The following is a 15,362-nucleotide window of genomic DNA, read 5'->3' as shown; positions in this document are numbered from 1 at the left end:
CCCTTTCCGCCCGGGACGCCGTTAAACCTTCCAATCCCCCTTTGCCATCCACTCGAGTCCAGAGTAGGGGAAGCCCCATGCAGAAAGGAAAGGGGCCGCATGAGCGAAACCTCTGTAATTCCCCAAACATCCGAGCCTTCCAGGTCCTTGCTGGGGCAAGTTGGTTCGAGACGTAGCGAAGAATGGTCGAGGAGGGAAGAAGGAAAAAGAATGAAGAAAAAAAAAAGGGGGGGGGGGGGAAGGCAAAATAAAACAAAGTATAACGGTAATGGACAAGACACAAGCGGGTGGCCGTCAATGGTGTCCTCGTCCCGCTACGAAAAAGCCAGCCAAGGCAAGAGGCCGGTCGGTCAGCATAATTCCGTGATATATATTGCGTCTCAGCGACGACGATTGGAGGGGCTCCCCTCGCTGGGGCCGCCCGGTGCGTTAGAAGCCTCGTAGAGGTCCAAACACTCCTCAAGTACTGTCACAACATTCGTTAGCAACAAGACGCCACGCGGTATGGCGATAACCATGGCAGAGGAACCTACTGTCGATAATCTGTTCTTCCCATACCCCGTACTGGTAATCAACCAGGCCGTGCCTTTCCACGCTGTCACAGAGCCTGACCAGATCCTTGCCCATCTTCTGGAGTCCTTCTCGTGAGATGAGGCTCTGTGGGCGCTGTATTTGCTGCCCGGATTCCATCATCTCTTTCTGTCGCTGAAACATGGCCAGCCAGGCGTGATTGAAATCGTTCCACAATTTGATCCGCCCGCTATGCAGACTCTGATCGTCGGAAGTGAGGCCTGAAACATGAGACAAAGGGTCGTGTTAGTAAGATACTCCAACCTGCTTGTGGAGGCAATGCCTTGCTGCAAACTTACCCAACTCCACAACATGCGAAAGCAGCCAATCGGATATGTTAAGGAGCGACTCGCTGGCAGTCGCAAGCACGCCGTTCCGAATGTTTTGGAAGATTTCCTTGAGCGCCGTTTGGTAGCTGAGGTAAGCGTCGTCGAGGCCGGTGCCAGCGGGGTACTCTTCCTCCATTCTCACGTCAGTGGCGGGAGTCGTTTGCGCAGCCATCCCTCCGATGGCGCCCATGCCTCCGGTCGAATAGCCGTGCATTCCCGACTGCTGATATACTTGAGGTGCACTGGAAGAGCCCGACTGGCCCTGCAGGTTGGACGTGGCAGCCGCGGTGGTTGGCTCGCTTGAGAAGTAAGGACCCGCGACATCGGTCGCCATCATCGGCAAGCCTGCAGGCTGCCGGGATGAAAACTGTTGACTCGCATCGTACACGGCGGCGCTCTGTGGCCCTCCCGTTTGCTGTACGTGGTACATCATTGCCGGGGGGTACGTGCCGCCGAAGCTCTGGGTCTGCCGCGAGTCCGGCTGCCCGTATTCGGCGTTGGAGTGATGGTAACCCATCGCTCCTTGGGGCATCGCCGTCGCCGGAAAGCTTGTACCCGACGCATCCTGATAGTACCCGCTGTACCCAGTTGAACCGCCTATCCCCCGCGCCGCACCCGATGGTGATGTGTTGATGGGCGCTGGCCTAAACCTCTCCCCCTGAGCGCCCGGGAAGGGCCGCCTTTGCTGCTGTGGCTGCTCGTGCAGCGATGGGTGATGCCGTGAGCCACCAGAAGCGGAGTAGATGGGCGGTTCAATCTGCCTCCTCTGGCCTCTGTTGTCGTCCATCCCCCCTCAGGTTTCGAAAGAAATGACCGCCCTGCAACCGGAGACGCCCAGTCCACCTGGTATGGAGCAGAACTGCGACGCGAGAACCTCGGAGCCGTTGGCAATCTAAGAAGGGAACGGACACCTCCTGAAAGGCTTGCGTCGTCGATGATTTCGCGGACAGGCCCGGCGGGTTGAGCAGTTATCGGAATGCGGCGATGCTTGGGCCGCCCGGACCGCACCGAACTGTTGGAGGCGAAAAGGCAGCCGGCGCTGCGCAGAGGCCAAACGTTCCGACACAGAACCTCCAGCACACACGTCGGGCGTGTTAACGGGGAAAAATGCACGCGGTTTCTGCAGGAGTGGTCGCGCTGCAGCGTCGCTGTTCGTCTTCCAGCGTTCGTTGTCGCCTCGTGCGTGCTTTTTCTCCAACGTCGATGACTGGCGCAGAAGTGACAAACGGGGTCTTCCGAGCTTCGAAAGTCGCTTTCGCAAGGATCCCGCCTGCTAGGAGATCTGGCCTTGGGACTCAAAAGTGGGGATGACGAAAGCCAACCAAGATCTAGAGGGAACTTGATCGCGGTCGTTCGATTAGGGTTGTGTGCGGAGGCCAAGATGAACGACTCGCTCAGCAGCAACACCGAGACAGGCTAGCGGCGATCCTATAGCCAGAGCCCAAAGCAGCCGGAAGGCCTTTGTGCTCAAACAAATCTGCTGCCCTGTCCGACCGGTATGTAGAGGCTTCAGGAAGCTCGGAAGACCAGGAGAAGAGGTGGCAGATATGATTCGGTCTACACGCCGGCGCATAACCAAACACTTTGCCGGCGCGCCCAAATCCCTATACGAAATCGGGCAGTAAAGATGCTTGTGGCGTTTGTCTGCTCGGGGCTGCGCAATGGAAGAGTTTTTGGGGCGACGGAAATGTCGAAGACAGGGGACCGCCGTCTTGAGAGCGGGCCGGGCACCGGTTTGCTCACTTATACCCCAAGATCTTTGGCGAGTTGGTGCAGAGTAAAAGCCCTCGCTCCCAGGTCACCAACGGGATGCGGATCTCGATGACAACTCCGTCCACAACCAGGTGGTCTCGTGCGCACGATAGCGTAAGGCTCCAGGTTAGCGAAGGGCTGCCAACGGCTTGAGGGCTCTGAGCCCCCAGACGAGATGCGCTTGTTGGCCAGCTATCCTGGACAATGGCTGAAATGCCAGTGCAGGACGAACGCAAGTTGACGATCGTGGGAGAAGATGGATGCAGCCCGCCAGCGGCCGGTAGTGTACATGAAGACTACCAATGGGAAACGGTATCCTCCAATTAGTCTTTAGGGTCGATGCCGGAGGAAGATTGGGTACTACTCCACAGGACCGAGCATTTAGTTGTCGGAGTTACGTGCATGTACCTGACCAAGTGTGGCTGCTGCTTGGCTCAGACATGGGAGTTGTGTGGCCCTAGGGGTGCGTTGAACGCAAGCAGGGTCGAGAGATCTACGGCGACGCCCCCCTCCCCACACAAGGGCGACGCCATGCGCCCACAGGACCGGATCGCTGACTGACGCGAGGGGCGGGTGGATCTGCGGCCGGCAGGCCTGCAGAATTGTTGATGTGTGTCTGCGGCGCGCCTGTGTCAAGATCGGGGAGCGTTTGGCGATCTAGATAATCTGGCACGAGAGGCTGAGATGCCGTGTATAGACTTCCCGCCGCACGTGTATGTACATGGATGCACACACATCATGTACATGCACGCTGCTGGAAAGCAAGCTTTCGCTCCTCAGACACCTTCTGGGCTCCGCACCTTTGCCTTGGAGGACAGAAACCGAAAGAACGGCGAATGAGAGGAATGAACAGCGATGGCCATGGGAGCTGACGGCATGCGAACAAGGCCTTTGAAGGGAGGGGGAAGAAAGGAAGAGCTGTCGTGAGACACTTCCGTAAACGGCCCGGGTAGCTTGTCTCTGTCCCGAACGTTTCTCTGTGCGGTACTCTGGCCTGGGCCGCGTCGAGCCCCACGGATCAATCAAAACCGAGCAATCAAGCCGGGAGAGCGTGGCGGTATCTTCCGGATTACGGCGTTGTGACTTTCAGCATGCCTAAAGCTTCAGTGGCTTGGCCGCTCTTCTCCGCAGTGTTGCCTTGGAAAACACTGGACGTGTCTCGATTTCCCCCCCCCCATGTGTTCGGCCATGAATGTGCGGTTGGTTGCAGGCCCGCCCGATCGGGCGACGCTCCGGTCTCGTGGCGCGAGAGAATGATGTGTGACTGAGAGCAAAAAGGTTGAATGGAGACAAGGGTAAGGCGCCAATGGCCGGGCTTCGCCGAGACTTCCATCCACCTCAAAGCAATCAAAGGTGCACGCGGCGAGCTAGTGCTTCTTCTGCCTTGAACGGATTGGAGAGCTCGAGTCCACAAGCGAGGAAGGAGCACATGGCGCATAATGCGCCACCCTCCCCAGGAAGTGACTGCTATAAACTCAGAAGGAGCAAAAATAACCTAAGGTAGGAGGTACTTTGGGCAGGTACCTAGACGAGTCTCAAAAACCCCAGATTGACCGACGGAGAGCGCCTACTCACAGTACGAGTAAGTTATCCCGTCGGCTTCCGGGTTTTTGACATGCCGGATATCGTTTTGAACGCGCATTGGCGAGAAGCAACGCGTGGGCGAAGTGGTACTTTTTCCTGTTTCGAATCCTCTGTTTGCCCGTCATGGTGGGCTCGAACGTCGTTCAAACCTTGCACACAGACCAGAGCTCTGCGCACCATCTCCATGCAACATTGGCCGGCTCGAGGTACGGAAAGGTACTTAACTAACCTTGGGCCCCAGCGAACCTGGGGTCCGGAAGGGAGCTGGAGCGCGCGGGCGAACCTGGGCTTCCTCATGTCGATTGCTGTTCCTAAGGTAGCTTACGCATCTCGTGGAGGTTTTTTTTTATTATTAAGCCATGGTTGTTGCACTTTCCAAGGATTCGTACTGCATTCTGACGTCTCCATTCGCCATGCCTGCTGGTTCGTTGGTGGCAGAGCGCTCGAAGACGGGAACGGTTTGCTGGGAAGTGGGTCGGGTGATCAACGGCAGGTAGGTGCAGCTCTTTCGGTCCAAATCATTACTTTCCTTCTCGTTAGCTGCTCCTCAAGGCTAACTACCCAATGCTGACATGGAAGGATTGATGCCTTTGTTTCAGACTGGAGAGCATGAGTTGCAAATGACTCGCCAGTCACCCATGGGAAAGGGTTGCTGGAGAGTGTTTCATGGACGGCTTCGGTGCGGGCAGGGGAGACCGACCTTTGTTTGCTTGATTGACCGCCGACGCAAGGAACGAGTACGGATGTACACTGCAGGTACAAAGCGCCGCGGCGCTTTGGTCGACACGTCTTGGTTCGATGAAGGAGGGCCGTCTCAACATCCCGGATCCCGGTCGTTGAGAGGTTGAGTCTGCCAAGCTCGAGCCAGGGGGTCAGCCAGGGTAGTTGACGCGTGGAGGCGCATCGTCGAAGACGTCCAATGCTGCACGTCGATCGCCGTCCGTGCACCAAGTGGGCTCGCCACGACCAGGATCAAGACCCGGTTTCAATGAGCCCCGATGCCCACAAATCAGAGAGCAACTGAACGCAGTTTCTGGAACAACTTGCCGAGGGCATGAGGATGAAATTAGCCGGCAGTGAGCGTGGGGTAGGTTGGACGTTGGGCATCAGCCATCATCGCCCTCCATTCACTGGTACGGTGCGGATAGCTATGCCACTTGACCATTTTCTACTAATAGCTATCCGACCCTCCATCCGCCTGCGTCCCGAACAGAGATCACGTTAAACTGGGCGAGCCTGGAATGTACAGTACTTACTACAAGTACTGTGCATTCCGCATCGAAACCCGCCCGCTTACCATCTAGGGATGACCTCAACATGCGCTTGCCATCGGCTTACGTCTCGTTCATTCGGCTGGCTGCTTGGACTGCAGGTTAGCATGGTCTAGAGGGTCTAGAGGGTCTGAGTGTTTGCTTGCCAAAAGCTCCGTCGGAGCCGTCGCCCGGAGAAAGGGCAGCACGGTCGTGCCGGCCGCTTGGGCGTGGCGGTGCGCGCGGACCTGCTAGGACAGGGCGGTCTTGGACTGCACGACAAAACACACAGAAGGATTGAGCCGCAGCTGCACACTCCCGTCCGCGCCCTGCAAAATGTGTGACTGTCTTACCGGTTCGGGTGCGCACCTACTTGTACCGGTTGTATTGTATTCCGAACGTAAGGTACCGGATCTACATTACTACCTAGGCACAGTACATATGCCTTTTTCAGGGACTGCGACTTCTTTCGGCCGTGAAGAGCGAGCGGCGGTGCAGTAAACGACAGCAAGCAACATCTGGGGATGTGGCTACAAGGCAGCCGGGACCTCTCTGGGAACCGATGGGCCTTTGCATTGTGAGGTCCCATCGTGTTAGTGGCCGGAAGCACTCGGAAACATAGTCCGTTCTCGATACGCCGAATCTCCTTGTCTGTGTCCTCGAGAGCACTCTCCTTTTACCCAGGCTGGCTGACGTTTCACAGAAGGTGGTACTGGCTGAGGTTATAGGCGCTGGGCTTTGAACGAAAGTCTGATACTTGGTACCCTGAGTGGGAAGCTCGTGGGCAGGGCTTCCAGGAGATGCAGCGTGCATGCGCACCCTGTTTGCATGACGCGCCTCTCGGCATATTCGGGGCGGTACAATGTCGGTGCTGTTCCCTGCAGGCTGTCCCGGCAGTGTGATGGACGGGTGGTGTATAGAACTCAACCGCCGTGTTCTGTTGCTGCCGACGCCGGTCCAGGTCTTGGGACTACGACTCGCCAACCATTACCGGGTCGAATGCGTGATCTGTCTCGTCCCGCCGCGCAGGATATACCGGGCCAGGATTATGCGGGCCGTACTCCCGTAGTCCTGACAGCTTGCCCTCACATCCGTTTCAACTGCCCGCTACACCTGAGACCGTTTCGGCCATGCCGCTCCGATTCATCCACTCAGATCCAACTTCGAGAAGACTGCCGAGTTCGGCACAGCTCAGCCGCAGACGCCGATCTGGAAAGCTCCATGCCTTGTAGTATTGTACAGTCAACCGTGGTACAGATTGTTACAGAAAATCGCTTCCAGGGGACCGACATAGACGCGAGCCTCATTGCCGAGAGAAGGCTCCGCTTGTCCATGCCAAACCAAAGCGCACAATGGCACATCCAACCAACAATCATCTCTTGACCCATGTAGGACGCTTCCTTGCCTTGACACGGCCATGCTTCTTCCTCTCCACTCTTCTCGGGTCGCGGGTGACACAGCCGGCTGGAAACAAATAGGTTAGCGAAGCCCACAAGGCTGCAATGCCTGTCCAAATTGATTTGCCACTCACCTCTCCTCAATGCGGGCTTCAGGGCGGGCTCGTGAGCCAGCAGGGCTTTCGCAATGGCCAGTGTGAGCGCTTCTGCCTGTCCTGTGGTGCCGCCTCCTTCAACCCGCGCCCACACGTTGTACTTGTCGATCCGGTCCGCCGCATACAGCGCCCAGACGGCGCTCTCCCGGTCGTGAACCCGACCAAAATATTCTGCTAGCGTCTTGCCGTTGACTAAAATCTGCCCGTTCCCTTCGACCACAAACGCCCTGGCGGTCGAGGACTTTCTCTTGCCGACACCAAGGGCTCGCCCGAATCTGTCGATGGGTATGGGGGTGGGCACGTTGTGAAAGCCCTGCACGTCGCGCTTGAAGTCCTGGAGAGCGGCCGTTACCGCTTCTGGTTTGAGGTCGGGGTGAATCTGATGTAGCCTCTTGACGATGGCGAGACACTTGACGTATTCGGTCGCCTTGACCGGCTCGCCGAACGACTGCCTCAGATCTGCCAGCGTCTTCCATGCAACGCGCTCGGCATCGGCGGCCGGAACCACAGGAAGGTTGGCATATGCCTTGGCCAGCTTTTCAAGAGTGAGGTAGCGGTCGTTGAATGTGGGTGTGCGTGAGAAGTAGGATGGCGACACGGGCACTGCGCGGGCATGTTGAGCGATTTTGTACTTCTTGGCCAGGTCTTTGATCCGAATCTCGCTGGCGGCGGTGATAGTGAGCCCCTGCTGCTCGCCGGCACCCGACTCGGTCGACAAGTGCCTTCTTCCCGAGACGATCGATGAGCCTAGCCGCAGGGACCGGAATTGTTGCTCGAGCGATTGCCGTTGCCCGCAATTGAGGGCCTTAGAGGCGCCCCGGAGAGCGGAGGTGAGTCCCTGTCGCGAAGAAGATGCCATCATTCCGCGTGGGCATCCACCGTCATGATCGCGGTTCGCGCGCCAGGAGAATCATCGGAGCCAGGGGACGGGAGCATTCTGGCTGCGACCCTTGAGCGGAACAATTGCGCAGCAATTTTTCCAGATGCCGTGCAAGCTCGAGCCAGATTATGGTCCGTCCGCACTTCCTGCCGTCAACCACTCAAAACAGGTCAAGCTTGACCCCACCTCAACTACCCCGCCACATAAATTTTGTGTGATTGACTTTTCTCTCGAGAAGTGCTTTCTTTTTGCCCGACTCGACTCCCCTCCGCCCCTCGACCATCAGCTCCCTGCCAAATCGCGCGCAAAGATGGCGTTCGGAAAGCTCTACACTTACTCGGTATGTTGAACAATGAACTAGGAGCATTTGTCTTCCTTTTTTGGGCGCCGTTGCTGACCTCGCTGCGCGTTACGCAGGGCAACCCCCGCTCTACGGCCATCCGCGCCGTCGCGAAGGCCAACAACCTCGAGCTTGAGGAGGTCGAGGTCGACACCAAGAACCCGAGCGCGGACTTCCTGAAGGCCAACCCCCTTCACAAGGTCCCGACTTTCGTCGGCGCCGATGGTTTCGTTCTCACCGAGTGCATTGCCATCGCTGTCTACGGTATGTGTGGCATATTTGCTCCGCTCTGCTTTGGGGTACCGTCCTTGCCCCGCTTTCCCGCGATGGCAACCTTAGTTGAGGTGGCCCGCCCGTGACAATGATGACCGAGACATCTCCAATAACAGTTATCCCTATCTGAACACAACGTTGTTGACATAGTTCTAACTTCTGACTGTCCTTTTCACCTGCTTGGATTCCCATTGCCTGTACGTTACCCGGTCACCAAGCTGACAGTATCATAAGTCACCTCGCAGAACGAGAAGACCACCCTCCTGGGCAAGACCAAGCAGGAGTAAGTTTACGATATCTGACCGTATCCTCCCCGGATCGCGCCGCTAATACCACTGGTAGCTATGCCTCCATCCTGAGGTGGATGTCGTTCTTCAACAGCGAGGTGCTGCCCAAGCTCGGCAGCTGGTTCCGTCCTCTCCTCGGCCGCGACCCCTACAACAAGAAGGCTGTGGACGATGCCTCGAAGGCTGTTGCCGAGGTCGTTGCAGTCGTTGAGGCTCACCTCCGCGACAACACCTACCTCGTTGGCGAGCGCATCACCCTTGCTGATATCTTCGGCGCCGGCCTTATCTCGCGTGGCTTCGAGTACTTCTTCGACAAGGAGTGGCGCCAGAAGAACCCCAACGTCTCGCGCTGGTACGAGACTGTCTACAACCAGCCCATCTACTCGGCTGTCGTTCCTCCATTCGCACTTCTCGATACCCCCAAGTTGACCAATGTCCCTCCCAAGAAGGCTGAGCAGCCCAAGCCCGCTCCTAAGCCGGCTGCCGAGCCCAAGCCCGAGGCTGAGGAGCAGGAGCAGCCGGCCCCCAAGCCCAAGCATCCTCTTGAGGCCCTGCCCAAGCCTACCTTCGCTCTTGACGAGTGGAAGCGTTATTACTCGAACAACGACACCCCCGTCGCCCTGAAGTGGTTCTGGGAGAACGTCAACTTCGAGGAGTACTCGATCTGGAAGTGCAAGTACAAGTACAACGATGAGCTCACCTTGACGTTCATGTCGAACAACCTCATCGGCGGCTTCAACACCCGTCTCGAGGCTTCCCGCAAGTATGTCTTCGGCTGCGCCTCGGTGTACGGCACCAACAACGACTCCATCATCCAGGGTGCCTTCGTCATCCGCGGCCAGGAGTACAAGCCCGTCTTCGATGTGGCTCCCGACTACGAGAGCTACGAGTTCATCAAGCTCGACCCCTCCAACCCCGAGGACCGTGAGTACGTTGAGCGGGAGTGGTCGTGGGACAAGCCGATCGTTGTCGACGGCAAGGAGTACCCCCACGCCGCCGGCAAGGTCTTCAAATAAATTCAGAATAAGCCGAACGCATGACAGGCCGGTCGTAGCAGTGTGCTAGACCATGGGACATGACTGATGAACGGGAATGGACTGGGAATCAAGTGGGATCTGGGTCCGCTGGTGGTTTGTTGTGATTTTTGATATCACCAGTAGTCAACGCGAGTACGGAAATGACTCGATGAAATAGACACTAGCTACCGCGTCTGCGGGCTTGTTGCTCAATGAAATAACCCATGACAACGCCTGCCTCGTGATATCGAGAAGCGTCTTGGAAAAACTATTCCGAGAACACCAGACTAAGATGCATACAGCGCTTGTTGTGTGTCCTAGAATAAATTGATTAAACGAACCCTAGGAAGGAGGCGGTTGCCCCGACTTCTCTCCCCCCTTGACGAGAGCCACGGGCTCGCCCTGGATGCTTGTCGTCATGGTGAACGGATTGGCCTTGATGTACGTGCTGACGTCCAGCTGCATTGTCAACGCATCGAGGTACTGCTCGACCAGCGGCAGCACCCTCGGGTTCTCGTCGAGGTCGCCGGCGAACTCGGGCAGGGTCACGGCATTGTGCGGCTCGCTGCGCGCCTTCTCGGCGCTGTCGTCGATCAGGACCGTGTCGGCCTGGCTCCAGGTGGCGCCCTCGGCGGCGCGCGGGTGGGACGCGGCGACGACGGGGTCCTCCCAGAGCCGGGTCAGCCGCTTGTAGCACTGGGTGCGCTGGTTGTAGTCGTGCTCGGTCAGGCCGAACCGGTCGCGGCCCCAGACGGCGACGACGCGGGCGAGGTAGTCGGGCGAGAGCAGCTGCGCGCACATGCGCCGGACGTTCTCCGGGCGCGCCGACGACCAGATGACGACGTGGTACTTGTCGATGCAGCGCTCGAGGAAGGCGCGCGCCAGCGGGCGCTCGACGAACCGCGACGGGTTGCGCCTGTGCGGCCGGTAGAGGAGCGTCCCGTTCAGGTCGATCACGACCAGCGTCGGCTTGGGCGCCGGCAGCCGGCGGGCCTCCTGCGACGCGCGCTCGAGGTACTCGGCCGTCGGCTCCGGGACGCCGCCCGAGGCGGCCGAGGGCGCCGTGATGGGGGCGGGGCTGACAGGGCCAGACGGCCGGGCGTTGCCTCGGCGGTCGCTGTTGGTGTTGGTGTTGGTGTTGGCCGCCCGCGCGGCCATGCGCGCGGGGGCGTTCTTATTGCCGACCTTGCTGGTGTTGTTGGTGTTCCGGACGGCATCACCGCCGGTCTTGTCGAGGTCGGGGGGGTGACGGCTCGGTTGGGCCGAGTGTGAGGTCGTGTCAGCCCTTGCGCTGCTCTGCCAGAGAGGCCTAGTCGAGCTGAACGGGCCCACGGCCGGGTGGTTGTCCATGGGGAAAGACGGAGGTGGGTTGCCCGCGGTTCCCCATGACGGAGCAGGAGCCCGCCGCGGCTGGGGGGCCTCAGGCGAGGAAGATCGCCTGCCCCATTGGCGCCCTCCGCGTGAGCGATACCCTCGGTCGGCCCAAGCTCCGCCCTCGTGCTGCCGCTCCTGTTGTTGGTTGCGCTGGGTATCAGAGAACCGGGACGGTGGCCGATAAAGGTCTGCAGCACGCTCGTTCCGAGCATGATTCTGCTGGCGGGCGGGAGGGCGCTGGGAGCCTGTGCGACCGAACGGCGAATAGTCCTGGCCTCTGCCGTCGGTATGCTGACGCGATCGACTCGCCCGGAAGAATTCTCGCTGAGAGCCTGTCCGGTCGGACCGACCATAATCCCTATCTCTACCATCATGTTGCTGGCGGGACTGGCTTGTCCGAGGGGATGAGTGCTGGGTTATCGGCTGGATCCAACTGGGATCGAAATTGAAAGGCAGGTGATACTGCATGCCAAATGGAGAATGGCCACAAGGTATTGGTGGTCCGTCACCGACCCAGCCCTGCTGAAACCAATTCCACGGTTGGTTCTGGTCCATCTTCGCCAAAGTCGAGAGAGATGAGTTCCGTCGGGGAAAGAGCGGAGTTGACTCCTGATCAGGATCAGACAGGCCAGTTGTGGACGACATCCACATCCACCCCTGGTCAGGTGGCGCAGAGACCGGTCTTCGATTAGTGACCAGCGAGGGAAGACAGGGACAGACACAGTCCTGGGGCGTCCAATTCGGGTGCCGTTCTGGTGGTTGAGAGTACGATGGCGGTATCCTCAATCCCAGCCTTCTGTTTCTGACTGCTTGAGTGACTGGTTGGTGTGTACATATACTGTGCGCCCAGCGTCGTTGCCGAGGGAATATTTCTTGCACATAAAGAAGGTCAGGGAATCTTGCTAGAGCAACCCAAATCTGCGCGGACGAAAATCGGCACGAAGAACAGAAGCGGGACAAGAGGAGGGGCGAGATTGCGGGCTGTCCTCTTCCCATATCGTGAAGGAGAAAGAAACGGGGAATAGCCTACGTCTCCTTCCTGTCCGGGTCAGCCAGGTAGTTGACTTGGTAATCTGCGCAATTAATGCCGGATTGAATCCCGTGTTTTGCTCGTGTACTGGTTATGCTCAGTGTGAAACTCGTCGGTGTTGTCTTGTTTTCAAGTGTTTGTTAGGCTGAGAAAACCCCAGAGACTCGCCCCACGTGATAGGCTAATTCGAATTGGCGTACACAGTAATGTTAGTTATACCTTAACCCTCATCAACCCTGGTTCCCCTTCCGCTCTTGGATATCGAACCAAGACAAGAACGTCGGGAGCCGCGCTTTCAAGTTACAGCCAGCCAAACAGACGCCAAAACAACCCCTAAAGTGGAGAGGAGCCCCTGGCTAATCCGTAAGGTGCTAATTAATTAGTCTACACTTCCCATGGCCCAGGACGGTTGAGATCCAGATTTGTATGTACTTTCTGTTGTATCGACTACACTAATATGTGCAAGACGCAGCAAGTGCGCAACAGTTTCTCCAACCCGAGGTTGAACCTGCGACCCCTCCGGCTGCTTCATTGCCCCAGGCAGACTCGCTTAACCCGAACAGAAGCGCTAGATTCTAGTTAAAGATAAAACATTGAGTACCCCGTACCCCGAGTAATATCCCAGCACCGGAACGCCCGCACCCATGCATCAATGACTATGTCTTCCGTTAAAAAAAATGATGATATGTATGTACAGCCTCCCGAGCCTTATCTTTATTTTTTTCTTTGTCTTCCAGTCTCCCTAGCGACGTTTTTACTTGGCATAGAACCAGTATCTATTCCCATATCCGTTAAAACCCTCTTCTTCATTTACGACAACTGCGAACAGCAAGGGGAGGGGAGGGGGGAACTCACTGTGCAGCGTAGTCGACCTGGAACTCCTCCGGCATGCCGCGACAGGTGGCGGGCGGGCTGCCGCCGACGGTCTGGAAGCGGAAGACCTCCTGCAGGCCGCCGGTGGCGCCGGGCTTGGCGGTGAGCTTGAGCCAGGGCACCGGCGGCTCGCCCTGCAGGCCCCTGGAGGCGGCGGCGTCGGCGGGCGGGGCGGGCACGCTCGCGTTCTTGCCGCACGGCAGCTCGCCCAGCTGCACGGCCGGCGACACGTCGAGCTTGAAGAGCGCCGTGGTGGCGTCGGCGAAGAAGTGCAGCCCGCTCAGCGGCAGGTCCGACGGCACCAGGCGCTCGCCGGCCGCCCGGCTCTGCGCCACGTCGAACCGCAGCGCCGCCCGCGTCAGGGCCGCCGCCAGGTCCGCGCTGGTCGCCACCAGGCACGAGGCGTTGAAGAGCATCGCCACGGCGCCAGCCGCCTGCGGCGCCGCGTCCGGCGTGGCGCCGTCGCACGTGTAGTTCTGCGTGCCCCGCCCGATCGCGATGTGGCGCAGGCTGAGGCCGGCTGACGGCGACGGGAGGTCGGCGGCACCTGTGTGCGTGGTTAGCGGGGCCGCCCGGGGGGGGGGGGGGAACGGGGCAGGGGTTTGGCCTGCTTACCTGCTGGCTGTGGGACTTGGGAGAGATCGCAGACCGGTGCGACGTCCAGTATCCGACTGTCGTGAACCTTGGAGGCTAGGAGGTTGAAGTAGTCGGAGAGGGCACGGATGTCGTCCGGGGCGCTAGAGGCTGCGTCGAACTTGGGATATGCGGGGGCAGCCCGGGTGGAGGCGACCAGCGCCGACGCGAAGAGTAATGAGGGGAGCATCGTGCCGCAACTCTTTTGTCTTGATAGTGATAATCGGCAAGGAGATGGCGATGGCTTGTTTCGTGGCTCTTGAAGGGGTATTGATTTTCGTATTGATATTCGTATATTGGTGTCACCCGGACCGAAAAAGGAAACCCAGCAATTCCTGGTATAGAAGAGAGAAACCAAAGAGAAACCAAGATTAAGATGGAAGCGGAAGGCCGATCTGCCAAAGATCAGAGAGATTGGCCCAGATGATGTGAGAGGGAGGAAAGATATACCTGGGGGGAGAGAGTCTGCGCATCGTGAAGTCGGTGGCCATGATGGGAACTTGGCTGGCTATTATAGTTGAACAGAAACAAAAGAATACAGACATGGCAGCGCCGGGGTAAGGCGCATCCAGCCGCCCCAATGGCCACAACACGAATAGCTCTCGCCCCGTCGGCCCCTGCTCTCTCCGCCGGTCGCGAATGCAGACGTTCGCTACACTAGTCCGGCGGGCAGCCGCCCAAGGAGCGACAAGGGCGGTGGGAAGAGGCACGTACTCTGTACCTGTCTGCGGATGCCGCGATCTCACTGGCTGGGTGGGCTCATTGGAGGGGGTTGGCCAACCCCTGTCTTTCAGAGCCCCGCCGCAAGCGCCGTTGCACGACATCGCTCTACATAGTATTATTCCGCGGGTCTCATCAACGCACCCCTCTGCGGTGAGGGGTTGTCTGAACCGGCGGGACGATGCGCCAATGGCTTCAATGGAAACTTCCTTGAAATTTGAACATTTTCACATTGTCCAGCAGGGCTGGGCCCAAGACATGTCCTTGATGGGAGTGGCCGGGTGCATCGATTGCCAGACTCGTAGCTAGTATAGATATGCAGGTGTCGGAGAAATGAGCTCTTCTTCTGTTTGCCAAATTTTTTTGGAATTTTTTTGGCCTTGTGCTCGAGCTCGAAGTTCAGATAGATGGACGCATGCCCATACTCCTCCGTATAGTACACAATTCGACTCGACAGCGGGACCCTAGACGGAAAATCCCGACATCGGCCACCGATTTTGAGGTCGAATCGTCGACTACTCTGGATTTCTTCTGCCCTTTCTTTCCTCATCTTCAAACATAAGTAGAATGAATGCATATGAGTGGTGCTCAACATGTTAAGAGTGGGCGTGAAATTATGAAGCTTGGCTTTCTGGAAGCTTTCTTTCAGAAAGCCACGGCAGGAAATTGGGCTAATTTTCTCCGCGGTAAAAAGGTATTTAATCCAATTACTTTTCCATTATGATTGGCTGTGTTATTTTTGCCCATTTTGTTTGCCGCGCTCAAGCAAAGCTACGACCCACAGTTCTAACCGCCGGCTGGCCTCTGAACCTTCCATACTACATACAATAAAGTACGTCCCTACCAGTTAAAATGCACAGTAGATCGTTTTGCTGCCGTCAATGTCCGCCGCCCGACGT

At 57.9% G+C, this 15,362-nt stretch overlaps 5 protein-coding genes across 5 annotated transcripts; 1 reads left to right on the top strand and 4 right to left on the bottom strand.

The window, feature by feature from the left end:
* Nucleotides 1-317: 317 nt before the first annotated feature.
* On the bottom strand, nt 318-1,780 carry MYCTH_2302083 (uncharacterized protein). Its single transcript, XM_003661982.1, has 2 exons — nt 870-1,780; nt 318-791 (listed from the first exon to the last, which is right to left on the bottom strand). Exons 1-2 carry the CDS (start codon nt 1,684-1,686, stop codon nt 460-462), a joined length of 1,149 nt encoding a protein of 382 aa, XP_003662030.1. The 5' UTR covers nt 1,687-1,780; the 3' UTR covers nt 318-459.
* A 4,887-nt stretch (nt 1,781-6,667) lies between these two features.
* MYCTH_2091001 (uncharacterized protein) lies at nt 6,668-7,940 on the bottom strand. The gene is made up of 2 exons (XM_003661981.1): nt 7,017-7,940; nt 6,668-6,949 (listed from the first exon to the last, which is right to left on the bottom strand). The coding sequence occupies exons 1-2, from the start codon at nt 7,897-7,899 to the stop codon at nt 6,858-6,860; spliced, it is 975 nt and encodes a 324-aa protein (XP_003662029.1). The 5' UTR covers nt 7,900-7,940; the 3' UTR covers nt 6,668-6,857.
* Nucleotides 7,941-8,052: 112 nt separating this feature from the next.
* MYCTH_2302076 (uncharacterized protein) lies at nt 8,053-9,999 on the top strand. Its single transcript, XM_003661980.1, has 4 exons — nt 8,053-8,257; nt 8,335-8,521; nt 8,765-8,813; nt 8,873-9,999. Exons 1-4 carry the CDS (start codon nt 8,228-8,230, stop codon nt 9,831-9,833), a joined length of 1,227 nt encoding a protein of 408 aa, XP_003662028.1. The 5' UTR covers nt 8,053-8,227; the 3' UTR covers nt 9,834-9,999.
* Nucleotides 10,000-10,175: 176 nt separating this feature from the next.
* MYCTH_2058349 (uncharacterized protein) lies at nt 10,176-10,991 on the bottom strand (the record flags this gene model as incomplete). The annotated part of the gene is made up of 1 exon (XM_003661979.1): nt 10,176-10,991. One exon carries the CDS (start codon nt 10,989-10,991, stop codon nt 10,176-10,178), a length of 816 nt encoding a protein of 271 aa, XP_003662027.1.
* Nucleotides 10,992-12,600: 1,609 nt separating this feature from the next.
* Nucleotides 12,601-14,023, bottom strand: MYCTH_2302074 (uncharacterized protein). Its single transcript, XM_003661978.1, has 2 exons — nt 13,726-14,023; nt 12,601-13,657 (listed from the first exon to the last, which is right to left on the bottom strand). The coding sequence occupies exons 1-2, from the start codon at nt 13,931-13,933 to the stop codon at nt 13,089-13,091; spliced, it is 777 nt and encodes a 258-aa protein (XP_003662026.1). The 5' UTR covers nt 13,934-14,023; the 3' UTR covers nt 12,601-13,088.
* Nucleotides 14,024-15,362: the final 1,339 nt, after the last annotated feature.

Source organism: Thermothelomyces thermophilus, chromosome 2, assembly GCF_000226095.1.
Source record: "Thermothelomyces thermophilus ATCC 42464 chromosome 2, complete sequence".
Classification (NCBI taxonomy): domain Eukaryota; kingdom Fungi; phylum Ascomycota; class Sordariomycetes; order Sordariales; family Chaetomiaceae; genus Thermothelomyces; species Thermothelomyces thermophilus.
Note: the sequence above shows the minus strand (reverse complement) of the source record. Positions and strands in the feature narration are given on the sequence as shown.